At 33.7% G+C, this 18,076-nt stretch overlaps 1 protein-coding gene and 1 pseudogene across 1 annotated transcript; both read left to right on the top strand.

Annotated features, from left to right (window-relative positions):
* The first annotated feature begins 3,271 nt into the window (after positions 1-3,271).
* Positions 3,272-4,211, top strand: LOC132011644 (olfactory receptor 52E1-like; annotated as a pseudogene).
* Positions 4,212-9,408: 5,197 nt separating this feature from the next.
* On the top strand, positions 9,409-10,353 carry LOC132011640 (olfactory receptor 52E4-like). Its single transcript, XM_059390501.1, has one exon. The coding sequence runs from the start codon at positions 9,415-9,417 to the stop codon at positions 10,351-10,353; it is 939 nt and encodes a 312-aa protein (XP_059246484.1). The 5' UTR covers positions 9,409-9,414.
* Positions 10,354-18,076: the final 7,723 nt, after the last annotated feature.

The raw sequence follows: 18,076 nt of genomic DNA, 5'->3' as shown, positions 1-18,076 counted from the left end.
GAGAGGAGGAAGCAGGCTCCCTGCTAAGCAGAGAGCCTGACGTGGGACTCGATCCCAGGACCCTGAGATCATGACCTGAGCCGAAGGCAGCGGCTTAACCCACTGAGCCACCCAGGCGCTCCTCATTATTATTTTTTAAATATCTCTTTGACTAAATTTGTGAATACTTAGGAAGCAGCATGACATATCATTCTAATATTTTTTTGGTGGGTTACTAAGGGGGTAAGTGATTCATCTGAGCCTTTCTCTCTTCATTTTAACTCTGTCAGTAATTACAATCTTTCTGGATTTTTTTTCGTTTTTAATGATTTTATTTATTTATTTGACAGACAGAGATCACAAGTAGGCAGAGAGGCAGGCAGAGAGAGAGGAAAGGAAGCAGGATCCCTGCTGAGCAGAGAGCCTGATGTGGAACTTAATCCCTGGACCCTGGGATCATGACCTGAGCTGAAGGCAGAGGCTTTAATCCACTGAGCCACCCAGGTGTCCCAATCTTTCTGGATTCTTAAATAATGGATACAAACTGGCACATAGCTGTGTTTAAATACATGCTGGTGAAGATCTAGAAAATGAATATATTATAAAAATTCATTAGATACTGTGTTGAAAACAAGGTCTAGAGTGTCCTTTTTCTCCTTCTCTTTCCTAGAAAATTATCTATTTGATATATATTCATCTAGAACAGAGGCAAAACAATTGATACTCAGTTCAAGACAGCACAGAAAATTTTTTAAAATTTGACATACCATAGGTTCACTTCTGTAACTTAAGAGCCTGAAATATTATCATTCATTGGTTTTATAGGTATTCTATTTAGAGATTTTGCTGGTCAAACACATTTGTGAAATCACCAGTTAAATAAAGTTGCTTTAGGAGAGAATCTCATAGTTCTGATGTACATTGTAAATACCTAAGAGGAAAAATAAAAACCTACAGAAATTTCCAATTTGATGTGGCTATTAGAAAAAATATTTTGTAGCAAAGCAGGAACATGAGACACATTGACTTCACATAAATACATGGTGTTCTATGGGATTTATTTTGCAACATTCTTTAGGGCTCCTTTAACATAGAGCAAAGAGAGGCGATAGCAACAGCAATACCTGAAAATGTAAACCAGAAAGAAAGAATGGTGATCCAAATAAATGTTAGGAAAGTAAACAAAAAACGGAGATTGATTTGATGTTTATTAAAAACGTAATTTCATACACTCAAAAATTGTTGGAATGATACAAGTCTGTTAAATCACTAAGACTAGTGGGATATTGGGAAGAAAAATGACCAATAATAGTGTATTTCCTGTAGGATATAAATAGCATAAGTTCAAATTATTCAAGAACTTTTGGAAATAGGGACACAATTTGGTACTATTTATGAAAGAAACTCCATTTATAAGTAGAAGTCAGTTTACATTCTTTATAGCCCATTGAGAAGTGAATGAAATAGGAGTAAATAGAAATAACATATACTATTTCAAAATTCTTGCTATTTTTTAAAAATTGGGGGGGGGGAGACACTGAACAGGTGGAGAATGTGCAAACACAAGAGAGATAGAGATGGGAAAAAACAAAGAGGGTTAAGAGTGGTATATGCAGACTTGAAAGATGAGGTCAAAGCAGAGGTGTTTCTATTAGCAGCAGGCTGGAATAAAACACTTGTACAACTGGGGAAGGGAAGAGTAAGGGGATGCAAATATCACTTGCATGGTCATCTTAATTTTCTAGAGAGACAAGAGAAAGTGCTGCAAGTTAAAGAATAAATGTATCAGTACCTTGCGGTGTGAGAATAGTGCATGTATGGTATATTCTCTGAGGCAACTAAAAAAGGAACCATCTAAAGGACACGGGAAAAATTTTCATGTCCTGGATGGCCTGTCTGCAGATACTGCAACTGCATAATTCTGTAGCTTTTCTCCATTAACTCTCAGCAACCAGAGCTCTTGGATGGGAAGTGGTTGCAGAGGTCAGGGCTGAATCTGGGGAAGATGGATTGACAGCTGAATGAAGAGATAGCAGAGTCAAGGAAAGAAACATGCAGAGAGATGGGAAGGATCTGGTTTGGAGAGTTGAAGAAGTGAAGCTGTCAGGAAATAAATAACTGTGAAGAAAAAGACTGAACTAGGGGCTACAGAACTTGATGTGACATTGGAACAGAGGTGACAAGAAAAATCCTTAAGAGGGTAGGAAAAATGTGAGGTGTGGTCAAACTGTGACTTGGAGTTCAATAACTGAAAGGTAGGGCATTTATATATGCAAACAGATTGAGGATATAACTGTGGGGAAAATAGCAGAAGATGAGTGGCCATGAACAGCCACTTAGGTCAACCAAAAATTCAAAGTCAGACCTTTTTATCATATGATGTGAAATAGAAGCAATGCTAATGATTCATAGATATTAGATTTGCTTTATTTTAATGCAACCTGGCACTATTTTGTTACTACTGTTTTGGATCTTTCTACACAAGTATTAAAAATATCTCCCACCATAGCTTTATAAGGAAAAGTTCACATTACATAAAATATTCAAATTTAAGTTCTTTACATATAACTCAAGTCAACCTTTGATTACTAGTGCTGCTTTGAACGAAATTGCTCTTGCAGTGTCATTCTTATCTCTTCTGCTGTTTTAAACAATCAACTGTAAAATCTAATGGTGAAGCCATCTCAACCGCATCAATTATAACCACCATGAGTCTTGATTTCCTGCATTTCATACAGTCTTCCCTAACTGCAATGATGTTTCTGATTGAGGTCCGGGAGTTCACCTACTGGTTTTTTCCATTAGGTTTCATACATTTAAAAGGGTTCCGTGCAAATTTTACCTCCAGAGGCTATAGCAATTGACTATGAGATAGAAAGAAAAACATACTTGTCATAATCCCAGAGAAACCATACATTGTATTATTATTTTAATTCCTAAGCTAGAACATCCTTGAAGATGGTTAACTATGTACAATCTGAACACCAAATACCTAGCCATTTGTATGATATTCTATTGGTCCTTGATGAAAGTTTAATTATGTTATTAAAATGGATGGAAACAAATGTAATGAATCAGATCAGTTGAGATCAAACGATAACAATATGTACTTCAGTTTTCAAAAAAAAAAATCCACAGTTATGTAATGATGGTGGGGTGTTTAGAAAAGTTCAAACATATTTTTGTATCATTCTGTAGGAAATCAGTAACATTGGACAAGAAGAGATGGCATCTCTCAGTGAATGAGACATCTGGTCTATGTTACATGCAGCAGTACAAGTGCAACGGAAACATGGTCCCATCTAATGACACATAATTCCATCCCAAATTATTTCTCCTGCTGGGAATTTCAGGGCTAGAAGAAATGCATATGTGGATTGCTTTTCCATTTTGTGTTGTGTATTTGACAGCATTATTGGGAAACATTACAATTCTTTCTGTGATTCAGACTGATCGTAGTCTCCATCATCCTATGTTCTACTTCCTGGCCATTCTGTCATCTATTGACATGGTCCTGGTCCACATCCACCATCCCCAAGATGCTTGTAATCTTCTGTTTCAACCTGAGAGAAATCACTTTTGAGGGCTGTCTCATTCGGATGTTCTTCATCCACTTATGTACTGACATGGAGTCAGCTGTGCTTGTGGCCATGGCCTATGATCGCTATGTAGCCATCTGTATCCCTCTTCGGTACACACTGATGCTGACAAACAAAGTGGTATCTGTTATAGCATTGATCATCCTCCTGAGACCCTTAGCCATTGCAATCCCCTTCATTCTGTTCATCTTAAGGTTACTTTTCTGTGGGCATCAAATCATCTCCCACACATACTGTGAGCACATGGGCATTGCCCACCTGTCTTGCACCAGCATAAAGGTGAACATCATATATGGCTTATGTGCCATCTCTATTTTGGTGTATGACATCATAGCCATTATCATCTCCTATGTCTATATCCTCCATGCTGTCTTCTGCCTCCCTTCCAGGGATGCCCGAATGATGGCACTCAGCACTTGTGGCTCCCATGTGTGTGTAATGTTGGCCTTTTACATTCCAGCATTTTTTTCCTTCATGACCCACTGGTTTGGCCAAAATGTTCTTCAATACATCCACATTCTTCTTGCCAACTTTTATGTTGTCATCCCACTTTCTCTCAACCCTGTAATTTATGGGGTCAGAACTAAGCAGATAAAAGAAAGGGTAACTAGAACTTTCAGGTGTAAATTATGAAATTTGGTCTTCAGATATTAAGAAAGTTTGAGTATGAGAAAATGAAGCTCATTCTCTACTCTAAAAATTGTCACATTACAATGTCTAGGTGGTATCCTATGTGCAGATTTATGAAGTTTTTCATTCATCTTAGAAAATGTCAGCCAAAAGTAACAATAATAAATATTTAATATAAGCATAGTCCCAACCACATATGACAAATGACAGCAACTATGTGATAAATAAAATAGCATTTACATGAAAAAATTCCATGAAGTTGACAAAAATTGATTAGCATAATAATAATAATAATACCAAAAATTAGACATATATTATGAGCTAGGCACTGTTTTCATGACAAGTATGTAATTTCATGACAATACAAGTAAGTATTATTCTTTATATAATACTTTATATAATACTTGACAATACAAGTATGTATTATTCTTTAAATTCTTACAACTACAATAAGTAGTTTCTAGTTTTTTCCCTTTCTAAAGCTGAGGGAACTGAAGCAATAATAATATTGCATATTAACATTAACATTATATTAGAGAAAGTAGCATTTTCAAAGTTGAACAGAAACACTCTCATTTCTCAGATGAGTAACCTAAACACACAACGTGAGTATATTAAAGAAAAACTATGAACAAAAGTACATAAATTTTACATGTAAATGGGTACAAGGTGCTATTAGTAGGAAAACTGACTCCTTATATAGGACACTGATGGGAAGAGGCACTCCACAATTCCCTGTGATGTAAGAATCGTATAAATGCTATGAAACAAGAGGCATTATGGCTACCAATGGTGACATCTAATATTTCTTGACCCCTTATAATGTTCTAGAAACTACATTTGGCTCTTTAGATAATCCACATTTTATAATGAGTAGGTGGAGATTCAGAAGTTAGGTAATTTACACATAGTCATGTAACTATTATGAAACAGGATTTTAAATGAGTTTAGTTCCAGGGAAGTTTCCTTAACCTCTCTGGCATAATTTAATGTAGAAACAGACTGTGAAACAGGTAATCAAAGTTTAAGAAAACAAATGATTTTTAGGTGGCAACATGTTATATTACAGCTTAAAATGGAATTATATAATGCTTTGAGCATTACTATTAATTCAGAAATGTGGATAAAAGATGATAGTATATATATATATCTTATAATATGTACATATATGCTTCAAATATGAAGAGACTATGATTAAAGTATTAGAGAAAATTAATAGATAGAAAAGATGGAAGGGGAAATAAGCTACATTAAAAAAAATTAGCACGCCCAAGAGACAAATATGAAATAAAATCCCAGTTCCCTGGAAGCAGGTTTGAACCAAGATGCTTCATAAAACTTGGCTCAATCTCCCAGACATCTGGTCCCTGCAGGGACTGACCAAGGATGGCCTTCTCAGGGGAGCTACATCCTCTGCATAAATTCATCCTTTTGAGGGATCCTGGGCAGAAAGGCCAGCCTGACATTGCAGGAGGAAGCAGAACATTGCCTTGGGAAGGTAGTCCAGGCTGCATTTTTATATGGTGGGAGGTCTTCCGTGAAAAGGCTGAGACAGGCAGGGCAGCTCAGCATAGTGGACACTGAAGAGCATTTTGGAAAATTACATCAGGTAATACACTTAAAGAAATATCAAGGATGTAAGTGCCCTTTTTCTCAGCTACCCCTCAGAGAAGGAGCACCCAGGCACAGTAAGGTATGCTTTCATAGCAGATGTTAGCTTGAGTGAGTGACCAGAATCCAGAACTACGGAAATCAAAGTGGTGTCAGTAGAGTGACCTCTTTGAAATGGTTGCTCTATTTTGGTAGCTGTAAAGCCTTGGGGACGATGATCATCAGTGAGCTTGTTGCAAATAATCATAAAGAATATACCATGGTGAGCATTTGACTTAAAAGCTGATGAGTGTGAATAAAAAGGAAAATATCAGGAATAAAAGCTAGGTGCTATTCGTAACAAAAATTATTAGAGAATACTAAAACTTAACATAGGTTCTTAATTTTATTTTATGCTTCTTGAGTAGGATTGTAAAACATTTTAGATTTTAGGATTTTTATCTCTATATTGATTGAGATAAATAATCTTGTGTTTAAAATAAGCTCCCAAAGTGATACTGTATTTTATACTTATTAAAGTGATACTGTATTTTATAAAAAAATATTAAAGATGACACTTATTTTGACTAGATTTATATATTACACCAATTCATTATGGAGCATTTCAAACATCTACAAACTAAGCAGAGATGTGTAATGCTCTCAGGATCCAATGTCAACAACTGTAAATATTCTGTTCTCTCCAGACCTGGATTTGATTTTTTTAAGTAAAATTTGAATTCTGTTTAAATGTAAAATCTTACCTGTACAGTCTTGGAAAATGTATATACTTTTCCTACACCCCTATAAAAAATAGATATCCTATGCCCCAATACAAATATAAAATTTTTCTGTGACCTCAAAAAATTCTTTTGTGTCCCTTCCCAGTCTGTCCATGACCCCTTTCAATTCCTGGGCAACCACTGAATAGATATCTTCAGTACCCATTTTTTTGTTGCTATTAAAGCTTTTAATATTAAGTAATCTCTCACCACTCTGAGATCCGGAGTCACGTGCTCTGCTGACTGAGCCAGCCAGGTGTCCCTGGTAACCATTTTCTCTATCTTCATATAAGTGAAATCATATACTTAGTACTCTCCAGTAACTAGTGGCAGTTGACAGTTCAGGATAATGACATAGATTCATCTACGTTGTCACACATAGAAGTAGTCAATCCATTTTTATTGCTGAGTAGAATTTCGCTCGGTAAATATTTCGAAAGGTATTTGTCTGTTTACTCTTGATCACAGTATTTATGTTGTTTCCATTTGGAGCAGTTGTGAATAAAGCTGCTACCAACATTCTTGTACCAGTCTTTGGGTGGACAGATATACTTTCACTTGTTTTGAGTAAACTGCTAGTAATTCAGTTGTTGGAGGTAATTAGGAGAATTTGTTCCACATCCTTGTTGAAATTTGGTATCACCATGCCTTTTTTGGTTTTTTTTGGCCATTCTAATAGATGTTTAATAATATGTCATTTTTAATTTTAATGTACATTTCCTGATGTCTAAAGATTTTTTTTAAAGATTTTGAGAAGTTTAATGTCATTCGTATATTTTCTTCTGCTAAGCAACAGTGTAGGCTCTTCTTTTTTTCTTTTTTCCATTGCTTGTTTTCTTATTTGCTATTTTAAGCACTGTCATATGCTTTTAACACAAATTCTTTAACAGAAATTGTAAAAGAAATTGTAAGGGATTGTGAATATTTTCTCTCAGTCTTTGCCCTCTAAATTCACGTTCTTAAGAATAAATTATAAAATTTAATAGCACGTAAGAGGCTATTTTTTTAATTGTTATTGCTTTTTGTGTTCTAAAAAACCATTACTTTCCACTGGGTTGCAAAGATACTTTCCTTTCTTTGACTTCATACATGTTAGAAATTGAGTTGCTTTTTAAAAAATATCTAGGTATATTTTAGAAATGTAATTAATATTTGATTTTGTTGTGAAGTTCGAAGCAAGGTTCTTTATTAAAAATATATGTATATTTAGTTGCACCAGTATCATTGGTAGAAACAACTCTCCTATCTTCACATAATTACTTTATTTGTCACTTTATAAAATTTAACTGAGGACATAAAATAAGTCTATTCTGTTCTTTCTCTGCTTATCTATTTGTCCATCATTTTTCATCTATCACATGGCCTTGATTACTATACATTTTAAAGTCTTAAGTCCTTTATTATAAGTTCCTCTGTTTTGTTACTCTTCTTCCAAACAATTTAGGGTATTCCTATAATTATTTTAATTTCTTGGTATTGATTGAAACCGTTTTAAAGCTATTGATCTTTTTAGGAAGAACTGACATCATAACATATTTCAGTCTTCCAAACCATGAACATGTTATACTTTAAAACTTTTTTATGTCCTTTTAATTTCTGTCATGTTTTACAATTTTAAGTGCTTATTGCTAAGTACACCATACTGTTGATGTCATTTTAAGTGGTAGTGGGAATTTTCACAAAATTTTAACTGAAAATTTTAGTTTCTAATTGTTGTTAACAGTATATGGAGAAGTATTGATTCTTTTACCCGATTAATTGATAAGCTAAAGAATTTGTTTTATATTCTTTAAGTTTTATGTAAGTTGTCTTGTCACTTATGAATAGGAAAGTTTATTTCTTTCATTCCAATCTTAATGTCTTCTTATTTATTTATTTATTTATTTTTTATTTTTAATTTTTTATTTTTTATAAACATATATTTTTATTTATTTTTGATACATTGACATTTTTTGGACCTCTAGTAAAATAAATGTAATTGATACTGGTTGCTATGCTTGCCTTATTCCCAACCCTAGAAACAAACCATTCTGTGTTTTACCATTCAGTATATTAGCTGTGCATTTTTCCATAGATTCCTTTCATTAAATTGAACAAGTTTTATGTTTTGCCTAGTTTGCTAAAAGTTTCTTTAATAACACATATGGATGCTGAACTTAATAACTTTTTAAACCTGTATTAAAACTATTTTTTGCATTATTTATGTGGTGAATTTTTTGACAATAAAGTAGAAAAATACTAATAATAAATTTATCAATCACAGTGATAAAAGCACATTTTATTAAAAGATAGCTATAAACACAGTCTTATTAAAGCAAGTAAGGGGAAAAATAATAATTAACAAAGAGGGGACTATGACAGTCAAATAAGCCTTATAAGTAGATATCTTCTTGATCACCATATCCAAAGTTTCTCACCATTCCAATTCTACATTCTTTTTTTTTTTTACATTTTGATAAAGTTTTCTCTTACATATCCACTCAACTAAGTAACTAATGTAATTTAAAGATATAATACAAATTTTGGTTACTGGAAGGGTTTTCAGTTGATACTAGTAAATATGGATGAGAATTTCACCAAAGAATGAGCTAAAAATGATCGTGGATCACTACCACAGCAGAAAAGACTATTTCTAACTTCTGCAATCTCCTTGGAATATTAAATGGAATAGTCAATAATTTGAATTTAATAGTCAGTTGTCCTCAAATTCCTATTATGTTCTTAAGTGTCTAGTTGGTATGCTATTATACACACCCAACCACCATATATCACTTTATGTCTCCCCAGAAATACTGAAGAAGATCATAGAGTATTTTCCAAGAGTTCTCTTCAGGATGTCTTCTTTCAATGACAGTGACTCTTATCCCTCTGCCTTCCTTCTGTTGGGTATCCCTGGTTTAGAAGCTTTCCATATCTGGATTGCTTTCCCTTTCTTTGTTGTTTATCTGATAGCACTCTTGGGGAATGTCACAATCCTGTTTGTGATCAAGACTGAGCAGAGTCTTCATCAACCCATGTTCTATTTTCTGGCTCTCCTGTCCTTTATTGATCTAGGCCTTTCCACTTCTACCATTCCCAAGATGCTAGCTATCTTCTGGTTCAACTCTAGGGAGATAAGATTTGAAGGCTGTCTCATCCAAATGTTCTTTATCCACACCTACACTGGCATGGAATCTGTTGTACTGCTGGCCATGGCAATTGACCGCTTTGTCGCCATCTGTTATCCACTGAGATATACCACTATTCTCACCAATAGAGTGGTAGCCATCATGGCGTCCATTGTAGTGGGGAGGCCAGTTCTCCTTGTCATCCCCTTCTGCCCACTTCTCAAACGATTGCCCTTTTGTGGAAACTACATTATTCCTCACACCTACTGTGAACACATGGGAATTGCCCATCTTGCCTGTGCTAACATAAGGGTCAATATCATCTATGGCTTATTTACCATTGCTGCTCTGATTTTTGACTTGATTCTTATTGCCCTCTCCTATGTTCAGATCCTACGAGCTGTTTTCCGCCTTCCTTCAAGAGATGCCAGACTCAAAGCACTTAGCACATGTGGTTCACATGTCTGTGTCATCTTAGCCTTTTATACACCAGCATTTTTCTCTTTTATGACTCACCGATTTGGTAGAAATATTCCTCGCTACATTCACATCCTCCTGGCCAATCTGTATGTGGTTGTTCCTCCTTGTTTAAATCCAGTTATTTATGGGGTTAGGACAAAGCAAATTCGGGATCGAGTTGTGAAAATATTTGTAAAGAAAGAGTAACCTAAATGTATTTAAAAATTAATAAATTCTTTTAGGCTAACCTTCAACCTGTACATCTCTCAGTGTAGCCCAAACTGAGATTAGTAAAAGCCAGGTAGGTATTACTTCAGCCTCTTTTAGAATCTCCTAAACTCACGCTCCATCATGCCTTTATGTAATCTCCACTTTTTCAATAGATCATATATTGCTTTTTCTCATTGAAGGTGAGAGAAGATTGTGGGACCTAGTCAAAGACATAATGAAATTCTTGAGTATGTACAGCAGTAAAATTTATGTACAGATTTGATTAAAAAAAAATTCCAGTGGCATAAAATTCTTCAGGGTTTGGAAATATTCATGGATTAATATTTTGGAATGTGTTCTTCAACTACCTATTTGTCTGCCAATATTACTTTCATCTAGGTGATATTTCTTAATTTCACTCAGAGAGTTACTGCAATCTGCATGCTATTTATCACTCAGTTCAGTCTCTGAAAGAGTCAAACTCATTCTCTGTTGCCAGTCCTACAATGATACTAAAACCAGAGGAAAGCATTCATGAAATAAAATTTGTTATCAAATTCCTTCATAAACTCAGTTACAAAAGTATTAACAAGAATTATGCAAAATCGAGTTTAATAATATATGACATGATACTATATCACAATCAAGTAGCACTTACCTTACAAATGTGGGGGAAACTTTCATTTAAAAAAAATCTATTACTGTTTTTCACCATATTTTCAAACAAAAATAATTGCATATAATGTTAATAGATGCAGAAAAAACATTTGATAAAATCCATCATGAATTTCTGATAAAAATTTCAGAAAACTAGGAAAAGAAGGGAACTCACCAGTAGGGTAAAGAAAACCTATGAAAAGTGGTAGGTTACATCACAATGAAGAAAGACTATTTCTTCTCTATCATCCAAAAAAAAAAAAAAAAGTAAAATTATTCTTACAGTGTCTGCTTGCTTTTGTACTGGGGCTTGTAGCCAATGCATTAAGGTAAGTAAGAGGAAATAAAAATCACTGATATTAAAAAGAAATTTACTTTTTATATGGTTTTTCTATGTAGAAAAATCTTACATAACCTACTAAAAGCTACTAGAACTAATATGTGAGTTTAGCAAGTTTAGAAGATGCACGGTTACTACACAAACACTTAAATTTCTTAGTCTAATAGGATTCTGTTAGAAAATTAGGTAAAAATATCATTTGCAAAAGCCTAAAAATAGAATATTTAGGGACACATTTGATTAAAAAAAAAAGTAAGACTTGTAGAGAGAAAAACTAAAAATCATTGCTGAGAACATATATAAAAGGAGAGATAGACGATTGTCATGTATCCAAGTCTCAATATCATGAATATTTCTATTCTCTCCACGTTGATATATAGATTTACTCATGTTCCAATCTAATTTTCAACAGGTTTTTTTCTTGTAGAAATTGAAAAGCATATTCTAAAATCTCTTTGGAAATGGAAAGTAACTAAAATAACCAAACAACTTTGAAAAAATATGTTAACGAAGTTGGGGTACTTAATTAGTAAGACAGTATGCATAAAGTAGTGACATAAAGATATATAAGATAATCAAAAAACTAGTCTAGGGAGCCCAAATATAGACCCATACATATAATCTTAATTGATTTTCAACAAAATGTCAAGGTAATTCAACATAGAATGGAAAGATGTGGAACAACTGGTTAGTTATATGCAAAAATATGCACCTCAATCTATACATCCTTTATAAAAATAAAGTAAAAGTGGATCATAAATGTAAATGTAAAACCTAAAATTAAAAATAAAAAAAACTCTAGGGAAACATTACATTGAAAATCAATAATCACATATATTTTCAAATTATTGAACTGAATTTCATAAAATTTAAGAAACTATGCTCTTCCAAAGTACAATTAACAGAATAAAACATAAGTTGCAGACTTCAAGAAAATCTAGCAAATTAAATATGTGGACTTGAATTTAGTATACATAAGGCAGTTTTAAATGTAGATAAAGAGCAAACTAGCCATTCAATAGATGTGGACAAAATATTAAAATGAACTTTTCACCAAAAGGTATATACAGATTGAAAAACATTTTCTGTGCCATTAATAATTAGGAAATGTAATTAAAATCTCAGTGACATACAACACATTATTATGATATCCAAAAATCTTAAAAAACTGACTATAATACTTATTGAGTATATTTTTGGGGACCTATTTCTGGGCTCTCTATTTTGTCTCATCGATCTATTTGTTTATTCTTGTGTCAATACCACACTGTCATAATTACTGTATATTTATATTAAGTCTTGAGGTCAAGTCGTATATCTTCTCTAACTTTGTTCTTTTCCTTCAATATTGCATTGGCTATTCTGGGCATCCTTTCCCTCATTATATAAACTGTAAAATCAGTTTTTCAATATTCATAAGTAACTGTCTGGAATTTTGGTTTGGATTGTAATAAATCTATGCATCAAGTTGGAAAGATCTAACCTCTTGACAATATTGTCATCCTACCCATGAACATTTATTACTCCTCTGTTTATTTATTTGATCTTTTTATTTGCAGAATTTTATAGTTTTTCTCACATAGATTATACATGTGTTTTAAGAGTTGTACCTAAGCATTTTTTAATTGCTAATTTAAGTTGTATGGTGTTTTAAATTTCAAATTCCACTTTTTCATTGTTAAATAGAAAAGTAATTGGCATTTTTTAGAGTTTTAATTTTAATTCCAGTATAGTTAACATATAATATTATATTAGGTGTAAAATTTAGTGATTCAACAATTCTATACATTACTCAGTGCTCACTTCTCACGGTAAATGCACTCCTTAATTCCCTTCACCTATTTCACCCATCTCCCACCATCCAACTTCCCCTCTGGTAATCATATGTTCGTTCTCTACTGTTATGAGTCTGTTTCTTGGTTTGTCTCTTTCTCCCCTGCCCCAGCTCCCACCTTTGTTTGCTTGTTTCATTTATTTAATTCCACATATGGGTGAAATTTGTCTTTATCTGACTTTTTTTGCTTGTTTCTTTTCTTAAATCCATACATGACTGGTATTTGTCTTTCTCTGACTGACTTATTTTGCTTAACATTATATCCTCTATCTCCATCCATGTGTAGCAAATGACAAGATTTCATTCTTTTTTATGGCCAAATAATATATGATTATGTATATACCACATCTTCTTTATCCATTTATCTATAGATAGACGGTTTGGCTGCTTCCATAGTTTGGCTATTGTAAATAATACTGCAAAGAACATAAAGAAGGATATATTCTTTCGAATTACTGTTTTTGTATTCTTTGTGCAAATACCCAGTTATTTAATTACTGGGTATTTTTAGTACTATTTTTAACTTTTTGAGGAAGCTCCATACTGTTTTCCACAGTGGCTGCAACAGTTTGCATTTTCACCAGTAGTGTACCAGACATTCTTGCCAACAACTGTTGTTTCTCACGTTGTTGATTGTAGCTGTTCTGAGATGTGTGAGGTGATATTTCATTGTGGTTTTGATTTGCATTTCCCTGATAAGTCATGATGAGCATCTTTTCATATGTCTCTTGACCATCTGGATGTCTTCTTTGGAAAAATGTCTATTCATATCTTCTGCCCATTTTTAAATTGTATTATTTGTTTTTTGAGTATTGAGTTGTATAAGTTCTTTATATACTTTTGATATGAATCCTTTGTAAGATATGTCATTTGCAAATATTTTTCCCATTCAGTAGGTTGTCTTTCAGTTTTGTTGATTGTTTCCTTCACTGTGCAGAAGCTTCTGATATTGATTTAGTCCCAATGGTTTATTTTTGCTTTTACTTCCTTGGCTCAGGAGACATATCTAGAAGAGAGTTGCTACAGCTGATGTCTGAGAAATACCACCTGTGTTCTTTTCTAGGATTTTTAGAGTTTCAGGTCTCACATTTATGTTTTTAACCCATTTTGAGTTAATTTTTGTGTGTGGCTTAGAAAGTGGCCCAATTTCATTCCTTTGTATGTAACTTTCCAGTTTTCCCAACACCATTTATTGAAGACACTGTCTTTCTCCCATGATATGTTCTTTCCTCTCATGTTGAAATTAATTGACCATATAATCATTGGTTTGTTCCTGGGTTTTCTATCCATTGATCTTTGTGTCAATTTTTGTGCTAGTGCCATACTGTTTTGATTATGACAGCTTTGTAGTATAATTTGAAAACTAGAATTGTGCTACCTCCAGTTGTGTTTTTCTTTTTCAAGATTTTCTTGACTATTCAGAGTCTTGTGGTTCCATACAAATTTTAGACTTATTCATTCTAGTTCTGTGAAAAATGCTGGTGTTTTTTTAAGGATTGCATTAAATCTGTAGATTTCTTAGGGTAGTATGGACATTTTAACAATATTTGTTCTTTAATCCATTGGTGTATAATGTTCTATTTGTGTCATCTTCAATTTCTTTCATCAATGTTTTATAGTTTTCAGAATATAGGACTTTCACCTCCTTGATTAAGTTTATTCCTAGGTATTTCATTATTTTTGGTGTAATTGTAAATGGGATTGCTTTCTTAATTTCTCTATTTGTTCATTCTTAGTGTGTAGAAATGCAACAGATTTCTGTAACCCGCAACTTTACTAAATTCATTTATCAGTTCTAGCAGTTTTTTTTGGTAGAGTCTTTAGGGTTTTCTATATAGAGTATCATGTCATCTGCAAATAGTGGAAGTTTTAGTTCCTCCTTACCAGTTTGGATGCCTTTTACTCCTTTATGTTATCTGAGTGTTATGACTAGAACTTCCAGTACTATGTTGAATGAAAGTGGTGATAATGGACATCATTTTCTAGTTCTTGATCTTAGGTGGAAATCTCTTTTCATCACTGAGTATGATATGGGCTGTAGGTTTTTAATATAAAATTATGAATGAAAAGGGAGAGATCACAACTAACACCAAACAATCATCAGAAGTTATTATCAACAGTTATATGCCAATAAACTTAGCAACCTAGACGAAAAGGATGCATTCCTGTAAAAATATAAACTACCAAAATTGAACCAGCAAGAAATTGACAACCTGAATAGACCGATATCTAATAACGAGATTGAAGCAGTGATCAAAAACCTCCCAAAAAACAAGAGCCCAGGACCTGACGGATTCCCTGGGGAATTCTACCAAACCTTCAAAGAAGAAATAACACCTATTCTCCTGAAGCTGTTTCAAAAAATTGAAGCAGAAGGAAAACTTCCAGACACTTTCTATGAAGCCAACATTATCCTGATCCCCAAACCAGGCAAAGACCCTACCAAAAAGGAGAATTTTAAACCAATATCACTGATGAATATGGATGCTAAGATTCCCAACAAGATCCTAGCCAATAGGATCCAACAGCACATTAAAATGATTATCCACCATGACCAGGTGGGATTCATCCCTGGGCTCCAAGGATGGTTCAACATTCACAAATCAATCAATGTGATACAACAAATTAATATGAGAAGAGAGAAGAACCACATGGTCCTCTCAATTGATGCAGAAAAAGCATTTGACAAAACCCAGCATCCGTTCCTGATTAAAATGCTTCAAAGCATAGGGATAGAGGGAACATTCCTGAACCTCATCAAATATATCTATGAAAGACCCACAGTAAGTATCATCCTCAATGGGAAAAAGCTTGCAGCCTTCCTGTTGAGATCAGGAACAAGACAAGGATGCCTACTTTCACCACTCTTGTTCAACATAGTATTAGAAGTCCTAGCAACAGCAATCAGACAACAAAGAAAAATAAAAGGTATCCAAATTGGTAATGAAGAAGTCAAACTCTCTCTCTTCACAGATGACATGATTCTTTATATGGAAAACCCAAAAGACTCCACCCACAAACTACTAGAACTCATACAGCAATTCAGCAATGTGGCAGGATACAAAGTCAATGTGCAGAAATCAGTGGCTTTCTTATACACTAACAATGAAAATACAGAAAGGGAAATTAGAGAATTGATTCCATTTACTATAGCGCCAAGAACCATAAGATACCTGGGAATAAACCTAAACAAAGAGGTAAAGGATCTGTACTCGAGGAACTACAGAATACTCATGAAAGAAATTGAAGAAGACACAAAAAGATGGAAGACCATTCCATGCTCTTGGATCAGAAGAATAAACATTGTTAAAATGTCTATACTGCCTAGAGCAATCTATACTTTTAATGCCATTCCGATCAAAATTCCACCGGTATTCTTCAATATAAGGCCTTTATTATGTTGAGGTAAGTTCCTTCTAAACTTATGTTGTTGAGGGTTTTTATCATGAATGGTTGTTTAACTCATTTAAATGCTTTTCTGGCATCTACTGAAATGATATTATGGTTTTTGTCCTTTCTCTTATTGATGTAACATATCACATTGATTGATTTGTGATTATTGGACCATTGGTCCTGGAGATAAATCCCACTGGATCATGGTGAATACCTTCTTTTAATGTTGTTACTTTTAGTTTGCTAATATTTTTTGAGGATTTTTGTGTCTATGTTCATCAGAGATATTGGTCTAAGTTCTCTTTTTCATGGGGCCTTTATCTGATTTTAATATAATGGTGCTACCAGCCTCATAGTTTGCATTTGGAAGTTCTTCTTCTTCTTGTTTGTTTGTTTGTTTGTTTGTTTTTGAATAGTTGAGAAGAATAGGTATTAACTTTTCTTTAAGTGTTTGATAGAATTTGCCTGTGAAGCCATCTGGTCTGGACTTTTGTTTGTTGAGTGTGTTTTTTATTAGTTTCAATCTTTGCTGGTAATCTGTTCAAATTTTCTTTCTTCCTGCTTCAGTTTTTATAGGTTCTATGTTTCTAGGAATTTATCCTTTTCTTCTTAGTTGCCTAATTTGTTGGCATATAGATTCTCAAAATATTCTCTTACAATTATTTGTATTTCTATAACATTGGTTTTTATTCTCCTCTTTAATTTGTGGTTTTGTTTATTTAATTTATTTCATTTTCCAATGAATCTGGCTAAATTTTTATCAATTTTGTTGATATTTTCAAAGAAATATCTCCTTTTTTGTTTCTATGTAATTTATTTTTGCTTTAATCTTTATTTATTTCCTTCCTTTTGCTGGCTTTGGGTTTTTTTTTCCCCTCTTCTTTTTCTTACTCCTTCAGGTGTAAGGTTAGGTTGTTTATTTGAGATTTTTCTTGCCTATAAACTTGCTCTAAACTTCCTTCTTAAAATTGCTTTTGCTGTATCCCAAAGATTTGGGACTGTTGTGTTTTCATTTTTATTTGTTTCTATGTACTTTTTAATTTCATCTTTGATTTCTTCACTCACCCATTCATTGTTTAGTAGCATGTTGTTTAACCTCTGATGTATTTGTGGTTTTTCCAGATTTTTTTCTGGAGGTTGATTTCTAGTTTCATAGCATTGTGCTCAGAAAAGATGCATGTCAGGGCTCCTAGGTGGCTCAATTGGTTAAGCATCTGCCTGCAGCTCAGGTCATGATTGCAGGGTCCTGGGATTGAGCCCCGTGTGGACTCCCTGTTCAGCAGCGGACCTGCTTCTCTCTTTCCTTCTCCCTGCTGCTCCCCTTGCTTGTGCTCTTCTCTCTCTTTCTCTGTCTGATAAATAACTAAATAAAATCTTTAAAGACGCATGGTATGACATCAATATTTTTGAATTTGTTGAGGCTTGTGTTGTGGCCTAATATATGATCTATTCTCAAGAATGTTCCATGTTCCTAGGAGGATGTTGCTGCGGCAGAG

Source organism: Mustela nigripes, chromosome 1, assembly GCF_022355385.1.
Source record: "Mustela nigripes isolate SB6536 chromosome 1, MUSNIG.SB6536, whole genome shotgun sequence".
Lineage (NCBI taxonomy): Eukaryota > Metazoa > Chordata > Mammalia > Carnivora > Mustelidae > Mustela > Mustela nigripes.
Note: the sequence above shows the minus strand (reverse complement) of the source record. Positions and strands in the feature narration are given on the sequence as shown.

Bases quoted from the DNA above. Each gene is read 5' to 3' on its own strand.
- LOC132011640 (XM_059390501.1), top strand. From the start codon at position 9,415: ATGTCTTCTTTCAATGACAGTGACTCTTATCCCTCTGCCTTCCTTCTG.